This window comes from Copadichromis virginalis, linkage group LG18, assembly GCF_057382275.1.
Source record: "Copadichromis virginalis isolate Kocher_CV1m ecotype Utaka linkage group LG18, C_Virginalis_male_GT1.1, whole genome shotgun sequence".
Lineage (NCBI taxonomy): Eukaryota > Metazoa > Chordata > Actinopteri > Cichliformes > Cichlidae > Copadichromis > Copadichromis virginalis.
Window position 1 is genome coordinate 30,074,190 of NC_140635.1, and position 21,136 is coordinate 30,095,325.

Here is a 21,136-nt window from a genome sequence, read left to right on the forward strand (position 1 = left end):
AAGCAGAGGGTGGAGGAGGGCCATGAGGCTCCTTCCTCCCCTGCGATCTTTGCTGCCTGATGGCTGCTATCTCTGAGGACTGATTGAGCATCCTTGATGCACTGTGGGATTTCCAGGGAACAGCTTAGGAGTGACCTTGATTCTCACCTCTGTGCCCTCACGCACTGGAGGTGTGATTGTTACTGCACCTATCCTGAGGCAGAAGTGACCTTGGAATGTGACAAAAGGCTCATAGCTTTGTTCCTCTTTGAAGCTGGGATTGGTAGGAGGTGATCTTATGCATTTGAAAAAATATTTTTTCCTTGCACGTGTCTCGTGTGTGTTTGAGAGAGATCTGCCCCTCACATCTTAAACAGAATTTATAGTTGCTGTGCTGGAATGATGCCAGAACATCATTCCAAACATTACACAGCATGAATGCGCCCCGCAGGGAAAAAATCGCCCTGAAAATACAACTCTGCCAAACTTTGATCTCCTCCATCGCCCTGCTACACACCACTGAAACGGGCAAACGCAGCTTGGAAATCTTCCCTCAACATACACCCACAGCCTTGTTGTACTTCTTTGAACTAGCACAGAGAAAGGTCCCAATAAATACAGTGCTGCCACAAATATTGGAAAGTAAAAAGGGGTTAGTGTGCCCACATAGCAGAGGCTGACGACTGCCTTGCAGGAGAGCGAAACAACCGCCGCATCGCTGATGCTTCGCTGGATGCTGTGCAACATCTTGCTGCACAAAGCACTCTGCAGTTTTAATTTTCACATCCTTTATCCGATCCTCACCCAAGGTGGCCCCGCATTATAACCTGCCAGAGATACCGACTTAAACGTGTCGCAATCTGCTTTGTCTCCCTGAGCCGCTCGAAAGTAAACACAACAGCGAACTGACCCAAATGGAGAGCGACAAAAGCGAAATGAATCTGAGATTGGCTCGATGTCATTAGAATTACAAAAATATAGCAGGAAAAGACCTAGGGAGCATGAAAGTCATACACGGAGAGGAGGGGAGGGAGATATATGCTAATGAGGCTGGGACTTATTGACTTCAACGAGGGAGGATTAGAAGCTGTGACAGAACAAGCTTCCAGGCCTGTTCAACCAGCGGAGCCGAGGCGTGAATGCAGCAGGCTACGATAAGGGAGCAGGACACAACAACATCCTTGGGATAGATGGTTCTGACAAAATGCAGATACAAGTCGGTGCTGAATAGATATCAGAAAGATTAGTACCACGTTGTGTTGTTGATTTGGTCAAGCGGTCAATCCGGGACAGGTGCTTCCAGGGTCTTAAAGTTGGAACCAGGGATATCCGTAAAAATTATAGTTGGATGTGGCAGTCACAGGCAGCAGTGTCATTACATCTCGGCTATTTGGGACTCACATTTCAGTCACAGTAAATGCATCAAAACACATTTGAGATATCTCAAGTTTTCCCCAGTTCCCGTACTGGAGGTCACTGCTGCTGTCAGTTACTTCTCGAGGGGTGTAGTCTGTATGTTTGCCTCCACAATAACGTATTTTGACAAGTAACTGATGAATAAGCATGAAAATTGGAATAGACATACATTGCCTCCTGAGAATGAACCATTGACTTTCATGGCGTGCATTGACTTTTGGAGCAGAACACCTGTCCTAGTGATTTCCCTACTGAGTTTCATCTGATGGTTTATCCTTTGGGAACACTCGAGCTTTCAGTGTATTCTTGGATTTCTGGGCCCAAACTTCTGGTTCTTTAAACTGATCGATTTACCATAAGTTAATTTTTTATAAATAATTTAATAAATGTGATTTCTTTTCCAGGTCACTGATAGATGATGATTTCATGATCACATTTTGTGCAGTGTTTGTGGCTCTTTCCAAATTGGCTCCACATTACTATCTGCCAGAGATAGTGGCAACCACAGCCTGCTCAAATGCGACTGATGTAACTATAACATAATAACAAAGGCTGCAGCAATATCGACATATTTTTATGATATGGTAGAATTTACTATATTACCAGCTGCAGGTTGACATATTTACCCTCTATTGAATGAACTGCTTTCAAATTTGGCATTGACATTTATGTTCTGCACATAGAATTTAGTGGAAATTCTAATCTGTCCATGACTAAACCTGCAGAAATAATTATTCCTATTAGCGTCAGCTATACTTAGTGTTAAGTGCTAAGTAACAAATATGTGCTACATGAAGGGGACGTTTTTGTCAGTTTGCAAACAAAAAAAAATATCATTTACAACCCACCCAAAATTCCAGTGTTAAAAAGTGTGGGTGCTTTCAGACACTGGTTGACAAGCTAATAAGCACTAAAGCGTTGTGATGCCTTAAGCACGGAATTACTGTGGCTCTAGACTTTTTACATATTTGCAGCTGCAAACAGATATTCATTTGTAGTCAGTCAAAGTATAAATTTCAGAACTATACCACCTTCCCCCCAAAAACCCCACAGCATGTAGGCATTAACACGAAATCTAAAGCAAACATGTTCTGTGATTGAGAATCATCCCAGAGGGGCCATTACAAACTGAACAAACACTCTTTCATCATCAAAATATTACACACCTGTTTCTCCAGCAAGCCCCACCAGAGAATATTAGTGGAAGCCAAAACCCTGAACACCTGTGGAGAACACACTCAAAGAAAATTTTTTCAGTGCGCAGCAGAAGCTTATTGATTGCATCAGAGGACATTAAAAGTAAGGCTGCTCGATCTTTCCTCTTTTCACTCTCTCCCCGCCTGGGTGGGAGATAAACATGAAAACGATCTTTAACTGTAAGCTGAAAAGAGATTTGTGCCGATTAAGGTGGAAGATGGAGTGTCATTATTCACTCGCCTCATTGGTCGGTAGCCTTGGTGCTCTTCTAAAATGTGCCATCACCTTTCCAATGCATCACATATAATCACAGACAACCTTGCACGTGTTGTGCTTATTAATCTCTGAAACGACCCTCTCCCACCTTACCGTGTCCTCTACGCTGCCTTGTCCAACCTCTAAGCCTTCTGAAAGGAACACCCTTGAAAGGCGAACGGCAGACGGAATGAGAAAAAGATGTTGTGAATTAAACCTGGCCGTAAACGTCTTCAAGCACTTTGCAGTGAAGCAGCTACGTTTCTAATGATGACTACCTTTATTGACCTAAGCTATCATGCTCTGCAGCTCACAAAGATGACAGGTGGGAATAAACAGAGTCAATGCAAATCAGCTCTTTCAGTGGGTAATTTTCATCCACCTTTTTCTCTAAAAGCCTGCAAACGTGTCGCTTTTTTCAAAATTCTCACACGCACACACACACACCCACACACACATCTTAATGCACATACTGTTTGCACATGCACGCAACTTTGGGGAGATAAAGTCCATCTGCAATTCCCGAGGACTTCTGCTGAAATGTCAGTGCCAGTGTGTTGAAAGGATCAGATAGCTTTTTGATGTTGCGCATGCAGTCAGGCAGAAGAGGACGAGAGACAGGGCTGATAGGCATCAGGTGTAATTTTGGTAACTGCTTTGGCAGCTGAAGACTCACCATTCAGAAGACGCAGACAGAGCACCAACCTAAAGAGAGATTGGCTGAAGTCAGATGAGCTGCCTGACACACACACACACACACACACACACACACACACACACACACACACACACACACACACACACACACACACACACACACCCAAAACATCCCCTGACCTTTGTGCATGAAGATCATTGGAGCTGATCTGCACCTTCAACTACTCAGCAGCGAAACAGCGGAAAGGCCTAAAGGTAGATGTCAGATGCTGTTATAGTCCAGTGACACAATAATAATTTGTTGCAGCCATGTGATGCGGACAGCAGTATCAGCCACCCTGACAAGAGCTGAATATGTTAGTTAAGGTTTTACTTTGGTGCTGATTCATAAACCAGAAAATAATTGTCACTAACTAACTTTAACTATATTACCAGCTAACTTTAGATGAATTATAAAACACCTAACATGCACACACACACAGAGGAAGCATTAGGAAGTATGCAGTAGTATGCACATGCAGAATCTAGACATGACAGTCACAAGTACGTCCGCATTAAGGCCATAGAGTGGTGGGGTCGGGTGGGGTGTGGGGGTATGGAATGGATGGGTGTCAACGTTTTTCAAAGAGCTGGGAGAGACGCGAATAAAATAAAGCATTTGGCACAGTGTTAATTTTGGCCTTTTTAGCAATAATGCACACAGTCTGCTTTTTATGCATAATTTATAGTTTTAAAAGGCCTGAACGGTGAGCAGAATTTAGCAGTAAATCAGAGTCCTTCAGTGGGTCAGTGCTGTCACTGTTGGTATATCCACAAGCTCTTAGCCAGCACTTTACCTTATGGCCAGACAAATCAGACTTAGAACTACTTGAACCATTTCCAAAGCAGTAAAATATAGGCCACAAATGTTGTCCCTGTCATGACCCTACTGGCACGTCTCCTGGCACTGTGATTCTCTGGACTGTCTCCTGTCAAGATTTATTTGATCTTTATTGCACCTCTCACAGTTTATATACTGTAGCTTAAGATAAAGCAGCAGCAGCAATAGCAGCAGCGGGCCTCACATTTTCTGTGCTCAGTAGAGCTCGATCTGTTTGTACCCGTGTAAATATTTACATCTCTAAATTGAAACTGGTTGCAGTATTTGTGTAGAGAATATTGAATATTCGCACAAAGATGCCGGCTGCCTTAACTGTTGTATAGCTAAATTAAATGCAGATGTAAAGGATGAAAATTGAATAATATATGTCTAAAGATGCTGCTCCATACAATCCTATTAAAGTTGCTAAAGCTTACCCTGGATTCCTCTCACTTCCTTGTTTTTGGTTCCACAGAGCATGAAAGATCATTTTGCAGCTGCTATTTTTGCAATGATTAATTATATATGAAATACTTGTGCGCATCACATGATGAAAGTTGCAGTTTGGAGTAAAATTGCTTTACAGTTCATGTGTGGGGGTTTAAAATCAAACTTATTCCAGCAAAACAGCAAAACTCCCACTTCTGAAACAACAGTGGTGTTTCCCTAACCCAACATCACTGTGATCTGATGGAGAAAAAAAGACTTCCAGGGCAGCTAGATAAAGTTTCCTGATGTGGGTATAACATTTACTTTGGCACTATTTTTCAACCCTTGTTGGCAAGCACAGCAGTAAGATGTTTTTTGTAATTGGTCACCAAGTTTGCACACATCTCAGGAGGGATTTTAGCCCACTTCTCTTTACTCTAAATCCTTTGACAACTCAAAGCTTCAGATCCCTCCACAGATTTTCTATAGGACTGAGGTCTGGAGACAGACTCCATGACTTTAATGTGCTTCTTCTTTGGCCATTCCTTTCTTGACTTGGCGGTATGTTTTGGGTCATTGTCATGCTGGAAGCTCCATCCACAATCCACATCAGTGTTCTGTCTGAAAGATGGAGGTTCAAAGATTTCCTGTACCCTGTGCCACAAAGAATAATGTTTCCACCTCTGTCCTTCTTTAGGTCATACTCAACTTTTCTCTTCCTTCAAACACAGCGGGCCACATCGCTGCCAAAGAAAACAATTTTAATTTCATCTGTCCACAGCACTTTCTCCCGAGCCTTCTGTGGATCATTTACATGTTCAGTGGCGAACTTAAGACGAGCCGATACATGGATGTCCTTGACACGGGGGACCTTCTGGGCACCGCAAGATTTCAACCCCTTACAGCAGGGGCAGGGAACTCCAGGCCTCGAGGGCCGGTGTCCTGCAGGTTTTAGATGTGTTCTTGATCCAACACAGCTGATTCAAATGACCTCCTCAATATGTCTTGAAGTTCTCCAGAGGCCTGGTAATGAATGTTGACCCAGGGTGAGATCTAAAACCTGCAGGACACCGGCCCTTGAGGCCTGGAGTTCCCCACCCCTGCCTTACAGTGTAGTGTGTTACCAATGGTGTTCTTGGTGACTATGGTCTCAACTGTTTTCTCTGAAGAAACAAGTTCCTCGTGTGTATTTCTGACCTGATCCACATGGAGCACCAGGCAACAGGCAGCTATTTGGCCATTTTATACATCGGGAATCCTCGTGTAGTCCATTCCAGCCTCGTGCAGGTACAATCTTTTCCCGGATGTCCTTTGGCAGCTCTTTAGTCTTGCCATGGTGGTGTACAGATTAGTATGGACAAATCTGATTCTGTGGACGTGTGCTTTATACGCATAAGATGTTGAGATCAGGATTATCTGTAATTGATTGATTGACAGCCAATCTGTGAGAGCCAGAGTTCTGGCTGGGCTGTAGAGGAACAAATATTAATTTCACCACATGCAAATCAATTCATAACTTTTATGTAATATGTTTTTTTTTCTATGTTTTTGGTTGTTATTCAGTCTTTCTCCATTAAAAGAAAACAACCATAAAAAATTAGAGATGGTTCATTTCTTTGTAAGTGAGGAAACTTCAGCAGGAGATCAAATAATTATTTCCCCCACTCTATGTGGAGCGTGTGGAAAAATATTACTTGAGAAAAAGGGGCAGCTTTTAAGTTGCATTCTTACACAAAACACAATTACAAAACGGACTTCCAGCTGCGTTTTGCTAAATGACCAAATAGGATGCTGGGCTGGTGTAACTGGCTTTTTACTCTTGTGTCATAATAGGGCAGGCATTCAGCAGCTTGGATTTAGGTGGTAGCTGACCTCAGTGCTCTTAATGTCAGCTCCTTCTCAGCACAAGACTGCAGTACAATACTTACCTGTAATGCAGCAGCAGTTTGGATCTTTAATTTTTTTCTTTTTGTTGTTTTTTTTTTGGAGGTGGGGTGGGGGTGGAGTTTCTCTACCTCCTGTGAAAACAAATCTCTTTTTGTGTTCTCCACCTCCTGAATTGGTACACTGTGCAAATACAGTATTTGGTTTGCACACCGCTCCTGGATTACAGGTTAGAATTGTGCTTTTCGTATTTGCCTTCTCAGGGAACAAGTGTGTGCAAGCGAGAACAGCGACATACAAAGTGCCAAGGTGACAAGTGGACCCAGTTACTAAGCACGAATCACAGATGGATTTATGAGAAGCTGCTTCCAGACGTTTCTGTGCATTATTGTAAAGATAATTCAACACGAGCGAACGCTCACGTCTCGTGTTTGCTGTTTTTTCGCTGCATGTTCTGTATTTTAAATAGCCGCATTCTTGCTTTATGTTCTGCAAGCTCTGACTCTTGCCTTTCATTGTAACCCCATTGATCTAGCTGAAAGCCTAGCAAATCCAAAAACCCCTGCTGCCGCTCTCTTATACTGAGTATTTTTAGTCTTAATCTCACCAACAGGCAAACAGCCACCCCTAAGTGGACTGAATTTCACAGCTCTTGAAGCCATGCAAAACTGTAAATTCATAGCACTGCTTTTTATTGCAAAAAAAGGAACAAAAAGAAAACAAAAAAACAGGGTTGTCACATTGTTTGCCTTGCACTTGTTTCCCTCTTTGCACTCCATAAAATAGCCTCTGGAGCGTTTTTGTGTCCGTAGGCTCGTGCTGTACACCCCCCATGAGAGGTTAGCACCTGCTGTCAGTATATCAGTAAGGGTGCGATAGAGACAAGGCTGGGGACACAAGCGAAAAAGATATTCATACATTAACAGATGAAAGCTTCTGTTGCTTTTCACCTCCTCACACTCTGACAGGTCTGCTTTTATCTGCCAAAGCTCAAGGCGAGGACAGAGCTGCTTTATGGCGCTTTGCACTTCAAAACTACCTGGTTGGACTTCCAAGGAGGGCCCCGCTTCCCTGCAGCAGCCACCCATCAGCACCTCGCATCCTCTTCTCACGCAGATGCTTACACGCGCTCCACCATTCCACCAAACATTCCTATTTTTCCTTCATTTTTGCCCTCCTCCCCCTAGAGTTAGCCTTTGTTACTCTATGCATAATTCTTTTGGGGATGGGTGCGTTTTCTCTTCCCTCCTGGTGAAAGAGCGCTCCCTTTCTTCTCTTTGACTTTATTGTGTCCAGACAGGGAGTCCCCAGAGCTTTCTTTATTTTTCACACTTGCCCAGATATATACTGTGTTTTCAGGGAGAATTCAGTGTGGATGAATAAGGCTTTGTGAGGTTTGTGCGTGCATGTAAATGAGTAAGTTTTTTAAAAAGAATGTTTAGTCAATAGGGCTTGGCATGTCTGGGTTTGCTCATGGTTGTGGAGAAGGCTTGATGGCCGTGTTGCTCCTGTGGTGGTGTTCTACCTCTCCAGGGGCTACTGGGAGAAAAAGAGGATAGACAGAAAGCAAGAGGGGGAATTGTAATTAAAATTTTCAGTCTTGTTAAGTTGGTGACAGCTTGCAATCGATGGCAAGAATCTGCCTCCAATACTAACGAACTAAAAGATCATTGGAGTTTTAGGTGGGCTGGGACCAGTAGAGGGAAAATAATTAAGATATTTATGGCCTCAATTAATCAGTTCACTGAGAAACTTGCTGCAGGAATACAGTACAGTTGGAAACTCTGAGAATGTACCTCAACTATATATTTTCTAAAACTCTAATTAGGAAGCCAGAGCTCCCTGAAGCAGCGAGCAGTATGACCTTATCATCCTTATTTACTCCTGAAATCCTAGTAGAGGCTATGGTTGAGATCCCCGTCCTGATCCATGCTGGTTTCACAAGGATGAAAACAGCAGTTTCGCCATATTACATTATAAAACTCTAATGAGGAAATATGAGCTCCCTTGTGATTCAAACTGCAGCACCCAATTATCCTTACTTACAGCTGCACAGGCTGATACACCCAGGTTAATGGCATAACAGAAGCTCTCCCCAAGGTGCTCAGCACAATGTGAAAGGCTGTGACATAGATCAATACATTATATCAGTGCGTCGACTCGGTTCTGGGGAATTCTCTCCTTCTGAAAATGCTGTAAAAAGATAAAAGAATGAAAGAATGAAAGTGGTGCTTCAAAGGAAAACGTCACATTGACAGAACCTCCCACGCGAAAATGTTTTAAATCTGTGCTCAGCTGGCGAGCGCCATGTTGATATTCTGCCCCTCATCCCGCCACCTGCCCCGGGCTTGTTAACAAGGTGCCCGTGGCAATGATTGCCTGGCCATCAAACTCCCAGCTGATAAGTTCCTCCGGGAGAAGCGGAGCTCTGTCATTGAATTCACCCCTGATCACCTCCTCATGCTGTACATTTGAGATAACGCTCGGCCATACCCGGCCTCGCATCCTTGGTAACGAGCGCTTTATATATGAATTATTCTGTAAAAATCCCCCCAGCATTTTGCAGCTACTTTGTGTAAGTGCGGGATGTATATTATTCGCTGCATTTGATAATTTGTTGACAGGATTTATATGCACAATTACGGTGTTGTAGCCTGTCATCAACATGGTATCCGGCGAGACACCTGTCACTTCCAATGTTGCAAGGCCCAAGAATGAGATTGGCTGAATGATTGAAGCCTGAGTGCAGTGAGGGTGAGGGACACAGTGACAGCACTGTGATTGACACAAATGAGAGAGAGGAGGAGATGATGGAAGGGAGCGAGGAGAGGATGGGATACTAAAACAATAGCAGGTTAAGAGAGTGGATAGAGGGAGATTTACAGATAGGCCGTAGAAGAGACAGGTGGCGAGTGGGAGAGGTGGGAAAAAAGCAGAGGACTGGGTGGGTGGGTGGGGGATGGGGGGGAGGGTGCTCTCTACAGTTCATCAAAAAGGTTTACTTAGAGAAAGAGAGTGCTGGGAGACAGGAAGCTGAGAGGAAGATGAGAGAGGAAAAGGGTGAAAACTATTCCAGGAGGAACATCCCAACTTCAGTCATGCCCCAGTGAATGTGCTGACAGGGTCTGTCTGTGCCACAGCGGAGCAAGTGTCATACACGCAGACACACCACAACATACTGCACAGGGCAAGAGGAAACTGACACTGCTTAATCCACAACACACAGCATACACAGCATGTGTAAGCTTTAAATGCAGTTTTGTAGCATTTGCTGGATTAGCCCACAGGTTTACTGAGATTACTATTCATGATTTAAAATTGTTGTAGTTTGTCTTCCATGATCCCGAAGAAAGAAAATGACCTCGAGAATGATGTTAAGAACTTGGGATCAAGTGTTTGAAAGATGTGAGAATTTTACCAAGAAGCCGTGAAATGTGGCCGTGATGTCCACGTGGGGTGTCCCCATAGACTCACATGTTCAAACGTCCATTCTTTAATGCAGTCTTGGTCTTTGTAGCCCTGTCTTTAATGTCCGAGTTGGACCAATTCGCTCTGTTTATGCCTCTTTGTTTGTTATTGTTAATGTATAATTAATCCAGTTATAAAGTGATAGAAGTTTTAGCTCCAATTATTGGTTAGAGAAAGTCGAATATTTAGAAGTGTTTTAATAATTTGTTTGTGTTTGTGTGAATCAAATATGGATTTATGGATCCAGCTTGCTAATCTTCCTAACATTGGCTAATAACTAATACCCCCCCCCCCCCCCCCCCCCCCCCACACACACACACACACACAAAACAAAAAGACAATCAAACAATAATAATGCTAAAGTGACACAACTGCGCCGATCTTTTATCTACAGTCTATGGGATTTATTAATCAAAGATGCCTATTGAATTGACACGACTGAATTGCTGTGTCAGAGCGGCATACCAGCAACTAAAATGTTACATTGCTCCCCGCTGCTTTGGTTTTGACCGTTATTCTATCTCACGCGATTTCTCCAACATCTTGAAAGTGTTTTAGCGAATCACTGGCATTTGGAGTTGAATTACACCGTACACATGCTCGTCTGCCTTTGCACGCGTAGTAGCAATAAAAAGGTTTTTATGTTAATGCAATCTGGGAAATAGTCACATTATTGACTTGTCAGATGTGTGGGCTGATGTTACTGAAACACTACTGAAGGGCTCCTGCTCTTATCTTTAAACAAGCACACTGATTGATATCTGACATTTTGATTTGGCGTAGGATTTCCATTTGAGGCTTGAGTGCTTGAGAGACATGCTGAGATTCAGATGTTTACCAACCTTTTAGATCGCTCGGGGCCCGACATGCAACAAAGTGCATCCACGTCTACGGCTTGCATCTGAATTGAAATGTTAACTGACTGATCAAAAGACAGTATCAATCGGGGTAATTAATCACACTTTAATATAACATGAATCTAACTTCATGTCATAGCTGGTCTCCTTCCAGTGCAATCTGAAATCCTTGACAGTTGTTCCCATTAATAAATGCCCAGAGCAATATCTAATAAGAGTTACTCTATCACCTTTCCATATACAATACCGCGGTGATAGCTTTGTCCCTGTCTGTCTCGCGTAAAACATTTCAGTGATTATGAAGCTATAAATTGAATTGCGTTCTTGCCCTAAAAAAGGCCTTTGTGAAATTGTGATTGCTGCACTGTTAAAAGGTCTGTCCTGCCTGTCAGTGACTTCTTTTACCTGTCTGTGCCTCTCCACTTTTAATTAACACAGTGCAATGATTAAAGTTTTAACTTAATTATCTTTATCTTTTCTCTCAGGGTGTTCAACCCTCGGCGGGAAACTGAATGAGACACTTGATGAGAGGAGTGGAGGGAAAAAAAGCAGCGGAGAGAAACTTGGTGAGATAGAGGGAGATATCAGGCAGCTGGAAAAAAAACAAAAAGGAGAGGAGTGACTGACACCTGCCCTCCAGCTCGGTGTGAAGGGCATATAATGGGAAAGTGAGAGGAAGGGCATGAGGAGAGGGAAAGGAGAGGAGAGAATGAAGACAACCGGAAAACAAGGCCTGCCTCAAAGCAAACCTGTCTCCAATTAGGACATCTCACCACAAGACAAGATGATTACGAGAAATTTTCTCTTCTTGGTGTCCTTGTGTCTGTGGGAGGGGCTTGCGAGAGGTGCCTCAGCCAGTAAAATTTTACGGAGGAGAGGAGTGGGCGGATCGCACGTGGTGAAGCTGGGGGAGAGCCTTTCTATGGACGCGAACGTGGATTCGAATGCAATGCCCGTGGTTACTCTTCGAAACCTGATTAGCCACGAGCAGGCGAGCGACGCCAGATCTTTTTCTTACTCCAAGATGTTGCAGAATCATCCTGCCCCATCTGTAGCTAATAAGGAGAGACAAACTTTCAAGCCCAAGCGCGAGGTTGACTCTGTGGCCCCGCGCACATTGGCCGCTAGCAAGGAGTTTACCCAGGATGGGAAGAAAGTCAAAAACAACACCAAGAATGCTGACTCTTCCAAAACAGGGAGGTCAGAGAAAACTTTCACAGTTCATCATAAGCCAGATATTCACTCTAATAAAACCAAGTTTAAATCTGGCTCCAGGTCCAAAGGCAGGCCTGATTTCAGCGTCCATACTACGGGCGTGCCAGGGAAAGGTTTCAGCATAGACTCGAGCCGAAAGCTGAACCTCACTGGCAGTTACGGGGTGCTGAAGCTGCTCTCAAAAGACAACCTGGTTAGGATTGTCAATTCCCAAATGCAGAGCGTTCCCAGCTTGAGCTTTCCGAGCAAGGGCAGTCGGAGCAGGAAGCGAGATTTGATTGACGTTAATCACGGACAGCTAGAGCCTCAGAAAGTGCCGAGACAAGATATAGCTGTCACTCAGTCTCATGTGGGATATGATAATCAGACTGCATTTCCTTATGCCAGCCCAGTCGCCACTACAGATCTTAATCGGGACCGGGGCCCTGACACTCGTATTAATCCGCTAAGTGAAGTCAAGCCAGCTTTAAGTAAAGGGCAGGACAACTTGGGAAAACAGGGTTCAGATAGCGGCGATAGCAAGAGCAAACACTTTGCTCGTTTCCTGTCAACACCTCGCAGCGAGGTCAGTTTGAGCCCTGAGAAGGAAGTAATGATCAGCCAAACAGAACGGCCATTCACATCGACAAAACATCTCCCGCTGTACGTTCCCTCTGAAACAAATGAGTCTCCTCCGTCTGTGCTGACAATGCAACCCCTGGGAGTGAGACCGGGGAACAGAGCAGCAGAGTCCCGTGGAGACCCATTAACAGAGTCAGCTCACACTGCTCAAACAGATCTCAGCACAGCTCAGTACTCCGCAGATGAAGACAACAAACTTGTCAACAGCAGTCATGTCCTGAGGCTCCACCCTGCTCACGAATGGAGCCGCGTCGGGGAAGACGCCAAGATGCACGGCGCGGATCCCAAAAACGCAAAGGGCCTCGTATTTGAAGAAGCAGAGTCAGAGGTGGAAGAGGAGGAGCGCGATCGCATGGAGGTGAAGGGGTCACGGTCTCGCAGCAGGAGGAGCTGGATCTGGAACCAGTTCTTTGTGATTGAAGAATACGCCGGGCCGGAACCTGTGCTCATTGGCCGGGTAAGGAAAAAACTTCATTCATCATTTACAAGGGCTGTGAACTGTTTTATGAATGTTTTATGGATATTTAAGACACTGTTACAAGTCTCTTACATGGCTTATTTAACCCAAGGTCCTCGTTTCAATTACACATCTCATACAAGACATCATTAGCATACTTTAGCCCCATAGTCACGCTCCAAGTTTTTTTGTTTTTTTTTTTTTTTTTTGTGCATCGTTATAATCTCGCAATTGGAATTGATTTACTTTCCTCCAATATGGTACCTTCCAGGTAGCTGTAAAAACGCCAATGAATCTATGAAGTACCGAGGCGCGACAAAAGCCCCCGATCCGGTGAGCCCAGGGGGCTCGTCATGATCACAACCAATCTACAGCAGCCAATGGGAATTGACATATCCAGGCGAATTAATAGCTTTACTTTTTCCTTCCACCATTGATCCTCCCCGGAAGGCAGAGAGCAAGAGAGTAGTCCAAGTGTTCCCTCATTTCCCTGTAGGTCAGTCCTGTCAGCTATCCTCGCTCTTGGTCTCAGGCCTGCAAGATCCTCCTAATGCTATTTCATTCAGACTGATTTATACTTGCTTTGACAGGATTTATCACCGCATTCGCCCTCAGCACAGTCCTATTGCTCAGGTCTGCAATTTATTTAGATCACTGACTGACTGTGTCTTGCCCAGTACACACACACACACCTCCCCTCTCCCTTTTTTTAAAGAGTGAGCAGACGAGCGTGGAAGAGGTCACGTCGAGTGGACAGAAGGTGTCTCGGAGCCCTGCACTGTAATGGCTGCGCTCTCAGTCCTCAGCACGCGCCAACTGTCTCAGTACCCAGCTGCGGTAGATGAGCTAATTTATAAGCCTGTGTGGCCAGTTTGCTGAGCAAATGAATAGTAATGATCCCCGTGTGACTGCTGTAGGCTGTGAGAAGCCGGTGTGCGTGTTTGTGTGTGTGAGCGCTTCAAGTTCAGAGCTTCAGCTCAGTGGGAGGTGCGTTGAACTGAAAAGACCCACATCACATTGCATCTTTAGGATTTAATATCCAGGTGCAGGCAGATGGGCAGGACCTCGCGGGCTTTGTGCGCAAGCCTCCCTGATGTTTAGCTAATATTTAATGTGGCTCCTTTTGCTTTGTGCTGTGACTGATGAAGGTCTGAGTGGAATGCTGGGAAGCACTGGAGAAGATGTAAGAGCCAATGGTCCAGCTTACAGATGGCACTGCGTGTAAAGCCATTAGTGCCAATCTGCTGTGTCAAGCAGGTATTTATGCCAGCACATTGTATGGCACTCAAGGAGGGAACAACGCCAGGCCACTCACACACACACACACACACACACACACACACACACACACACACACACACACACACACACACACACACACACACACGCCCATATGATAGTGCTGACACTTGGAGTACACCCAGAACACTATTGTGACTGTGTATCTGTGTGTACTGGGTTAGAGATGCGTATGATTAGTTCCCTACTGTATGAGACAAGTGGCGGCACACATGTATAATGCTCTTATAGATCTTAATACGCTTATGAATTTTTAATCTCCCGCTCTGGCCCAGTGTAGGCCAGCTCTATAGGTAGAGAGATCAATGCGCGCTTGTCGGGGGTTTTTTGTGTGTTTTTTTTACCCTATTGAGGGCCTGATTGTGTTTTAATGGAGAAGTGTGAAGAAATTGACTGTGCAGGCCAAAACAGCTCCACCTGCCAGACCTAGCCCAGTCCAAAATCAGGCTCAGTCAGCTGCAAATACTGTTGCCTCTGTTTCAAAACAACGCATCTCACCTAAAACCAACTATACTGTCCTTACGCAAATCGTGGTCATGTGAAGGTGTTTTTCTGCGGGCTTGTTTTAAAATACGCCTTGTGACATTGATTCATGCTGGATTTTTGTGTGATCTTGGACAGTTTGTTCCAAATAAATCTCTACTAAAGCTGGAAACTAGAGCCAAGAGTCTAATCTGTGATGTCAATAGGAGACAAAGGCCCTGCTGCTAAACTGATAATGAATTGGTGGTGTGGAGGGGGTGGAGGGGGCAACTCTGTGGACACAGCGCTGGGCGCAGTTTTGAAAGGACATTTATGAGCACTTCCTCTGATTTCAAACTTTCAGAAGCTCTGTCACAAAAAGTGCTAATCTGTTCATCAATCTAAAGAGAATATAAAATGAAGCAGTCTCTGAGCCTTCCACTATCCATCAGCTGTTGCTTGAAATATCTCTGCACTCTCAGAGATGCAAGTTTTTGTTTACTGTAGCATATTGCTTTTGGAGAGTTGTTCAGGTTCACTAGAGTTGCCTAAAAGGGCAAGAGGTTTTCAGCGGTCTGTCTGAGTCAGTTTTCTGCTCTCTACAAACACCCTTTCGCTCTTTATGTCTCTCTTACACCCATGCAGAGCCCTGCACACACACACACGGGCATGCACAGGCACACAAAAACACGTGTGCACACTTGCAGACGCTGCCATGTTACTATATTTCCTCACAGTGGAGTGTCTCTGCCCCATGATAATTGTGAATTTAATTGATGCTGTCACATGGTCTGTAATGGGGTTTCAAGTGATTGCAGAGGCTGTGTGAAAGAAACACAGATTTTTCTTGAGGAGAAAAGGCGCCTCAGCAGAGCTGGGATTAAAAAAAAAAACGCCCCTTTTCTGATTAGCTTTTCTTCTCCCCTTACTCTCTCGCTGCTGAAATGCAAACTCCCTAACACCTCGTGCGGGGGGAAAACGTGACATATACAGCAGCTTCTTCCTCTCTGTTAGGAAATTCCTTCTTGCCCCGTCTTCACCCCGAGACCTGGTGTGTTGGTGAACGTGCATATATAATTCACCAGCGCAACAGGAAGTGGACTTAGGCTATCGTCCTCATTAGCATATCATTTACATCATCATGAGCATACATAATTCATAGTTAGTGAAATATGCTGGTAATACGCAATTAACATTGCTGTCTGTACTATACATGGCGCTCACACTAGGGCATGGCAGGAATCTATAACATGTAGGCATCAGTGGGAAATAGTAATTAGATACTTTTAGCTCCTGACATGCTGAACAATACCAGTCATTTCTCATCATTATATTGAATCATTAACATTCACTACTAAAAATTGCTCTGCAAAGTGCATTTAAAAGATTCCCCCTGCCTCGGGGCATCTTAAGATATATAAATAAAACAGTTAGTTACCGACTGTCCTGCTAATGATAAGACCTGAGCCTCTGGGTGCAACATGCGCACACGAGATATTGGAGAAGTGCTTGTAGGAAATCCTCGGTGTGATGCAATGGTGAGAATGAGGTTGTCAGACGAAATTTAATTCTTAGTATGCATGCTTTTTCTCTAATTTTCACTCTTGCAAAGCTTGTTCCTCATTAGCTACAAGTACATTTATTCAGCTGCATGCAGTATTTCTCTTTTATGATAAAACTATACTGCTCAAAAAAATGAAAGGAACATTTTGAAAGCACTTTATTTCTCCATAGAACAATCATGCTGGATATCTATGCCGATATAGACTAAGTAATGTGTTAGAAACAAAAGAATTCAAGTGAAAAAATGAAACAATTTAGTCCATTTTACCAAAATTGCATTGCACCAACTCAAAATGGTTTGTGTGGCCTTGCCGAGACAACTGATGGTGACCTGGGAGATCTTGTCCCAGTTCTGGATCAGGGCATCACTGAGCTCCTAGACGGTCTGAGATGCAACCTGGTGGCGTTAGACGGACCGAACCAGGGGCCAGTCGAGGTATCAGTTCCTTCATCCTCCAGGATTTGCTGGCATACATGAGGCCGGGCAGGGTAGGGTCATGCATCTCATTCTGATACCTAATGGCAGTCATGTTGCCATTGCCTAGCCTACCTAGTCTTTGTGTCACTCCAGGGACAAAGTAACAGGCAGCAAAACATTTTCCCTGGCTTCTCCAGACCCTTTCACATCTGTCACATGAACCTGCTCTGATCTGTGAAAAACACAGTTTGCCAGTGGTGGGCTGAGAATTCTGGTATTCTGTAAATCCTAATCTGGCACCACGGTGCTGGGCAGTGAGCACAGGGCGCACTAGAGGATGTCGGATCCTCACGCCACACTCATGATGTCTGTTTCTGATTGCTTGGTCAGAGACATTCACATCAGTGATCTGCTGGAGGTCATTTTGTAGCTCTGGCAGTGCTACAAAAGGCACAAAGGAGCAGATACCTGTCCTGCTGATTGGTTAAGGACCTTCTACGGCCCTGTCCAGTACTCCTCGAGTAACTACCTGTCTCCAGAAATCTCCATGCTCCTGAGACAGTGCTGGGAGACACAGCAAACCTTCCGGCTATGGCACGTATTGATGCGCCATCCTGTAGGAGTTGGGCTACCCGTGCAACCTCTGTAGGGTCCGGGTATCACCTCATGCTACCAGTAGTGTAGTAGTGCACCTGTTGTTATTTCATTAACATCAAAGCAGCTGAAACTGATTAACAACCCCCTCTGATACTTAACTGACCAGATCAATATCTCACAAGTTTAAATGAGTCGATGCTACACTCTGATTAAAAAGTGTTCCTTTCATCTTTTTTCAGCAGTGTATTTCACAGCTTTAGTAACTGGGTATCTCACAGGCTCTACATACAAACACAAGGCAAACAAATATATAGATAGTATGTATTTTACTGCTAATGGATTCAGGTAGCGTAGGCGTGGACTCATGGGAAACATTTCATTGGATCAAATTTGGCCTGAAATGTTCGAATCTTAACTGTAATTTTATATGTGACGCAATACTTCTCACTGTACTATTCCTGCATTTCACCACCGTCTGTTTTTGATCCTTGCTTATTATCGTAAAGCTCAGTTCTTATTTTGCTCCTCCTATGCGTCTTTCTTCTCCGTGTGCCTCCTGTGTTCTCTTTTTCTGCATTTCACATTGTCTGAGTTTATTCTCAGTATCTCTGTTAGTGTTAGCTTCTTTTTTTTAAAGTTTACTTCGTCATGTGGTTTTCTGTTTTTACTTCAATCCTCTCTTTCCGTGTCTCAAATGAGTTCACCTGTGCCTTGTTATCCCTCGCTTTGTGTGTGTGTGTGTGTGTGTGTGTGTGTGTGTGTGTGTGTGTGTGTGTGTGTGTGTGTGTGTGTGTGTGTGTGTGTGTGTGTGTGTGTGTGTGTGTCAGTCTTGGTCTTTTGTCAGGTTGTGGTGGCTTGTATTCCTTGTTTTCCTTCTGCTGTCTCTCTGCTTTTGGATTTCAGTAGTTGATTTTTGTTAAATCAACGTCGAACAAAAGTTTCTCTTTGTGTCAACAACTGGGTCCTACTTAATGAACTCTACTGCACATATGATATGTGTGCCTGAAGTGAAAGCTTCACTACTTCTGCAGTAAACAGACACTTCGTTCCATCCCTGACATGCATAGAAGTTGTGGAATAGACAAACACGCGCACACTTATAGATTCTAAATACACATTTGTATCAAGAATAGGTAAAACACACTCCGTCGCTGCAGAAACACATCACACAGAAAACTCGTGAGCCATGCTTCAAAGTTATAAATAAAAGTGTGCAGATAAAAGGCTCTCTCATGAGTCTGGAGGAATGAGAGAGGAAAGAGGCATGGAGAGGCAGACAAAAGATGAGAAGAGCGTGTGATGGTGCCAATAGGAGGGCCAATTGTAACTGTAAACACACACACACACATGCCTCCTGACGAGACACTCATCAATAGTTATTAAAAAAAGGACTCGGTGTTTTCCTGTGCTTCCACTCTCCCTGTAGAAATCATTTAGCCTCCGGGTCCGAGCACAGCAGGGGTGAGACAGCAATTAGAGAGTGACTACAGTGCAGGGAGGGAGGGAAGAGGGGAGGGTGAGACAACGAGGGAGAGCAGAGCAAGATTACCATGCAGGACAAAGAGGGGATGATGTGCAGGGGAAAAGTAAGAGAGACTACAGAGAGGGGGACGTACGGCGGCGTTAATGGCGTGAGGATATATGGAGCAGAGGGAGGGAGGGGAAAAATGTAAGTGGTGGAAAGTGAGGAAAGGTTAATGGCTGACAATTGGTAGATGGGAAGAACGTGTGAGACAGTTAAAGGAAAAAGAGAGGAGGGGGAAGGACCACACATCTCTGAAGCTGACCTCGCAGCCCGTCGAGGCCTGAAGCGAGTCGGAGGAAGGAAGACGGGCCGGGGAGACGAGGAGAGGGTTATGAAAAGAGGCAGGGCATCAGTGCAGGGACGTGCAGGGTTTACAACGAGGAAAATACAAGAGAGCAGGAGAGAGAGAGGAGGGAATTGAGGATGCAGTTAAATACCATTTTATTGCAAGCCCCTGTGGAGGCCAGATTTAAATGTGTCTCAGTGCTGAGTGGGTGCAGGATCACATAGAGAAAATAATAGACAGGAGGAGGGAAGGAACAAGGCTACGAGGGGAAAGAAGAGGAAGAAAAGAGGAGAAGCTGTGGAGTCTATTAAAGATGGAATTCAAAGGAAACACAGCCCGCCGTTCTCTTCTTTTACTTCCAATCTCCCTGCTCCCTTTATAGCCCCTGTTTCATCTCGGGATAATGTCGAACAAATCAGCAAAGCAAGTATCTGAATTTAAAGCATCATTCTCCCGGATGTGAAGATGGCAGTATTTTATCTCAGGGAGTGTATGAGCCCCCTTTAGAATACATCCAGAACATTTTTAACTTAATATAAAAATACATTTGGAGGTAACCCCAGAAATATCGGCTAGCATTTGTGTAACCTTAACAACCCGTAAAGGAGTGTAACGGCCTAAAATAAAGCAAAAAATTAGAGCCGGGGATGCTCCATTACCTGAGGTTAACCCTACAAGGTTAGTCGGTGTCAATGGTGAGAAATACAGTGAGAGTTTAAGTGGTGGAGTATGAAGGGAAGAAGGCTGTGCAGGAGCTGAATTCATGATTATGCATAGCCCAGTGTGAGCTCTGTAACCGTGACCTTGAGCTAATATTTATGCTTTGGCCTAGACTGTGCGCTCCACTTCTCCCCGTGGCCCTGAAGGAGCCCATGAGTCAGAGAGCTGAGGGCATGGGCAACAGTGGAGGGCAGAGGAGGCTAAAGAAGAGGAGACGACACATGACTGAAAGGAACTGAGTGAGAGAAAAGAACAGGAGGTAGTTACAGTGACAGAAGTCATCCTGCTGTGAACCTGTTGGCTGCTCAAATTTGATTTTTGTACCTGTAAACCCGTAACATTAACACATTACTAATATTAAAGCATTAAATTAAAAAAGCACTTCTCTATTCATGTGAACATTAATGCTGTTTGTAAATGAGGTTGTTGCATGAGCACTGAATTTTAGCTTCCTTAGCCTAGACGGCCACGTTACTGTTAAAGCAGCAAAGCTGCCATCCCCAAAATGTCTTACACATTTCCTCATAATCAGGACATTCATTTCTGCTCAGTCATATACAGTAACTGGCCACACATGAGTCTACTCCAGTCAGGTTTTGTTGACCTAAAAAGAAAATAAATCACTTTTATCGTGTGCCAAACAAGCCCACAGCTACTCAAGCAGCGCTGTTGGTCTGTAAAGAAGATAGACTGCAAGAGTTGTAAAATGTGGGTCCATGATATGTTTAAGACTTATATACACTGTATAAAGAAGATGGGAGCAGCTTCTGGGTCTGAAAAGTCAAACCAGTTTAAAGTGCTTTAACCTCCTAGGACCTGGCGTCCACATATGTGGACATCACATTTTGGGTTATTTAGACCAAAATACTCAATTTTGCCCTACATGGGCCTGATATCCACTTACGAGGACATTATACTGCTACTGTTCTATCAAAATTTTAAACAAATATCCTCATATGTGGCTCTTATTTT

At 44.2% G+C, this 21,136-nt stretch overlaps 1 protein-coding gene across 1 annotated transcript in view; it reads left to right on the forward strand.

Moving 5' to 3' along the window:
* cdh24b (cadherin 24, type 2b) overlaps positions 1-21,136 on the forward strand; it is a 158,447-nt gene that overhangs the window by 43,439 nt on the left and 93,872 nt on the right. Inside the window, exon 2 of the mRNA XM_085438015.1 lies at positions 11,487-13,294. Coding sequence (XP_085294141.1) covers positions 11,786-13,294 — 1,509 coding nt within the window. The 5' untranslated portion in view covers positions 11,487-11,785. The remainder of the gene's footprint in view (positions 1-11,486; positions 13,295-21,136) is intronic.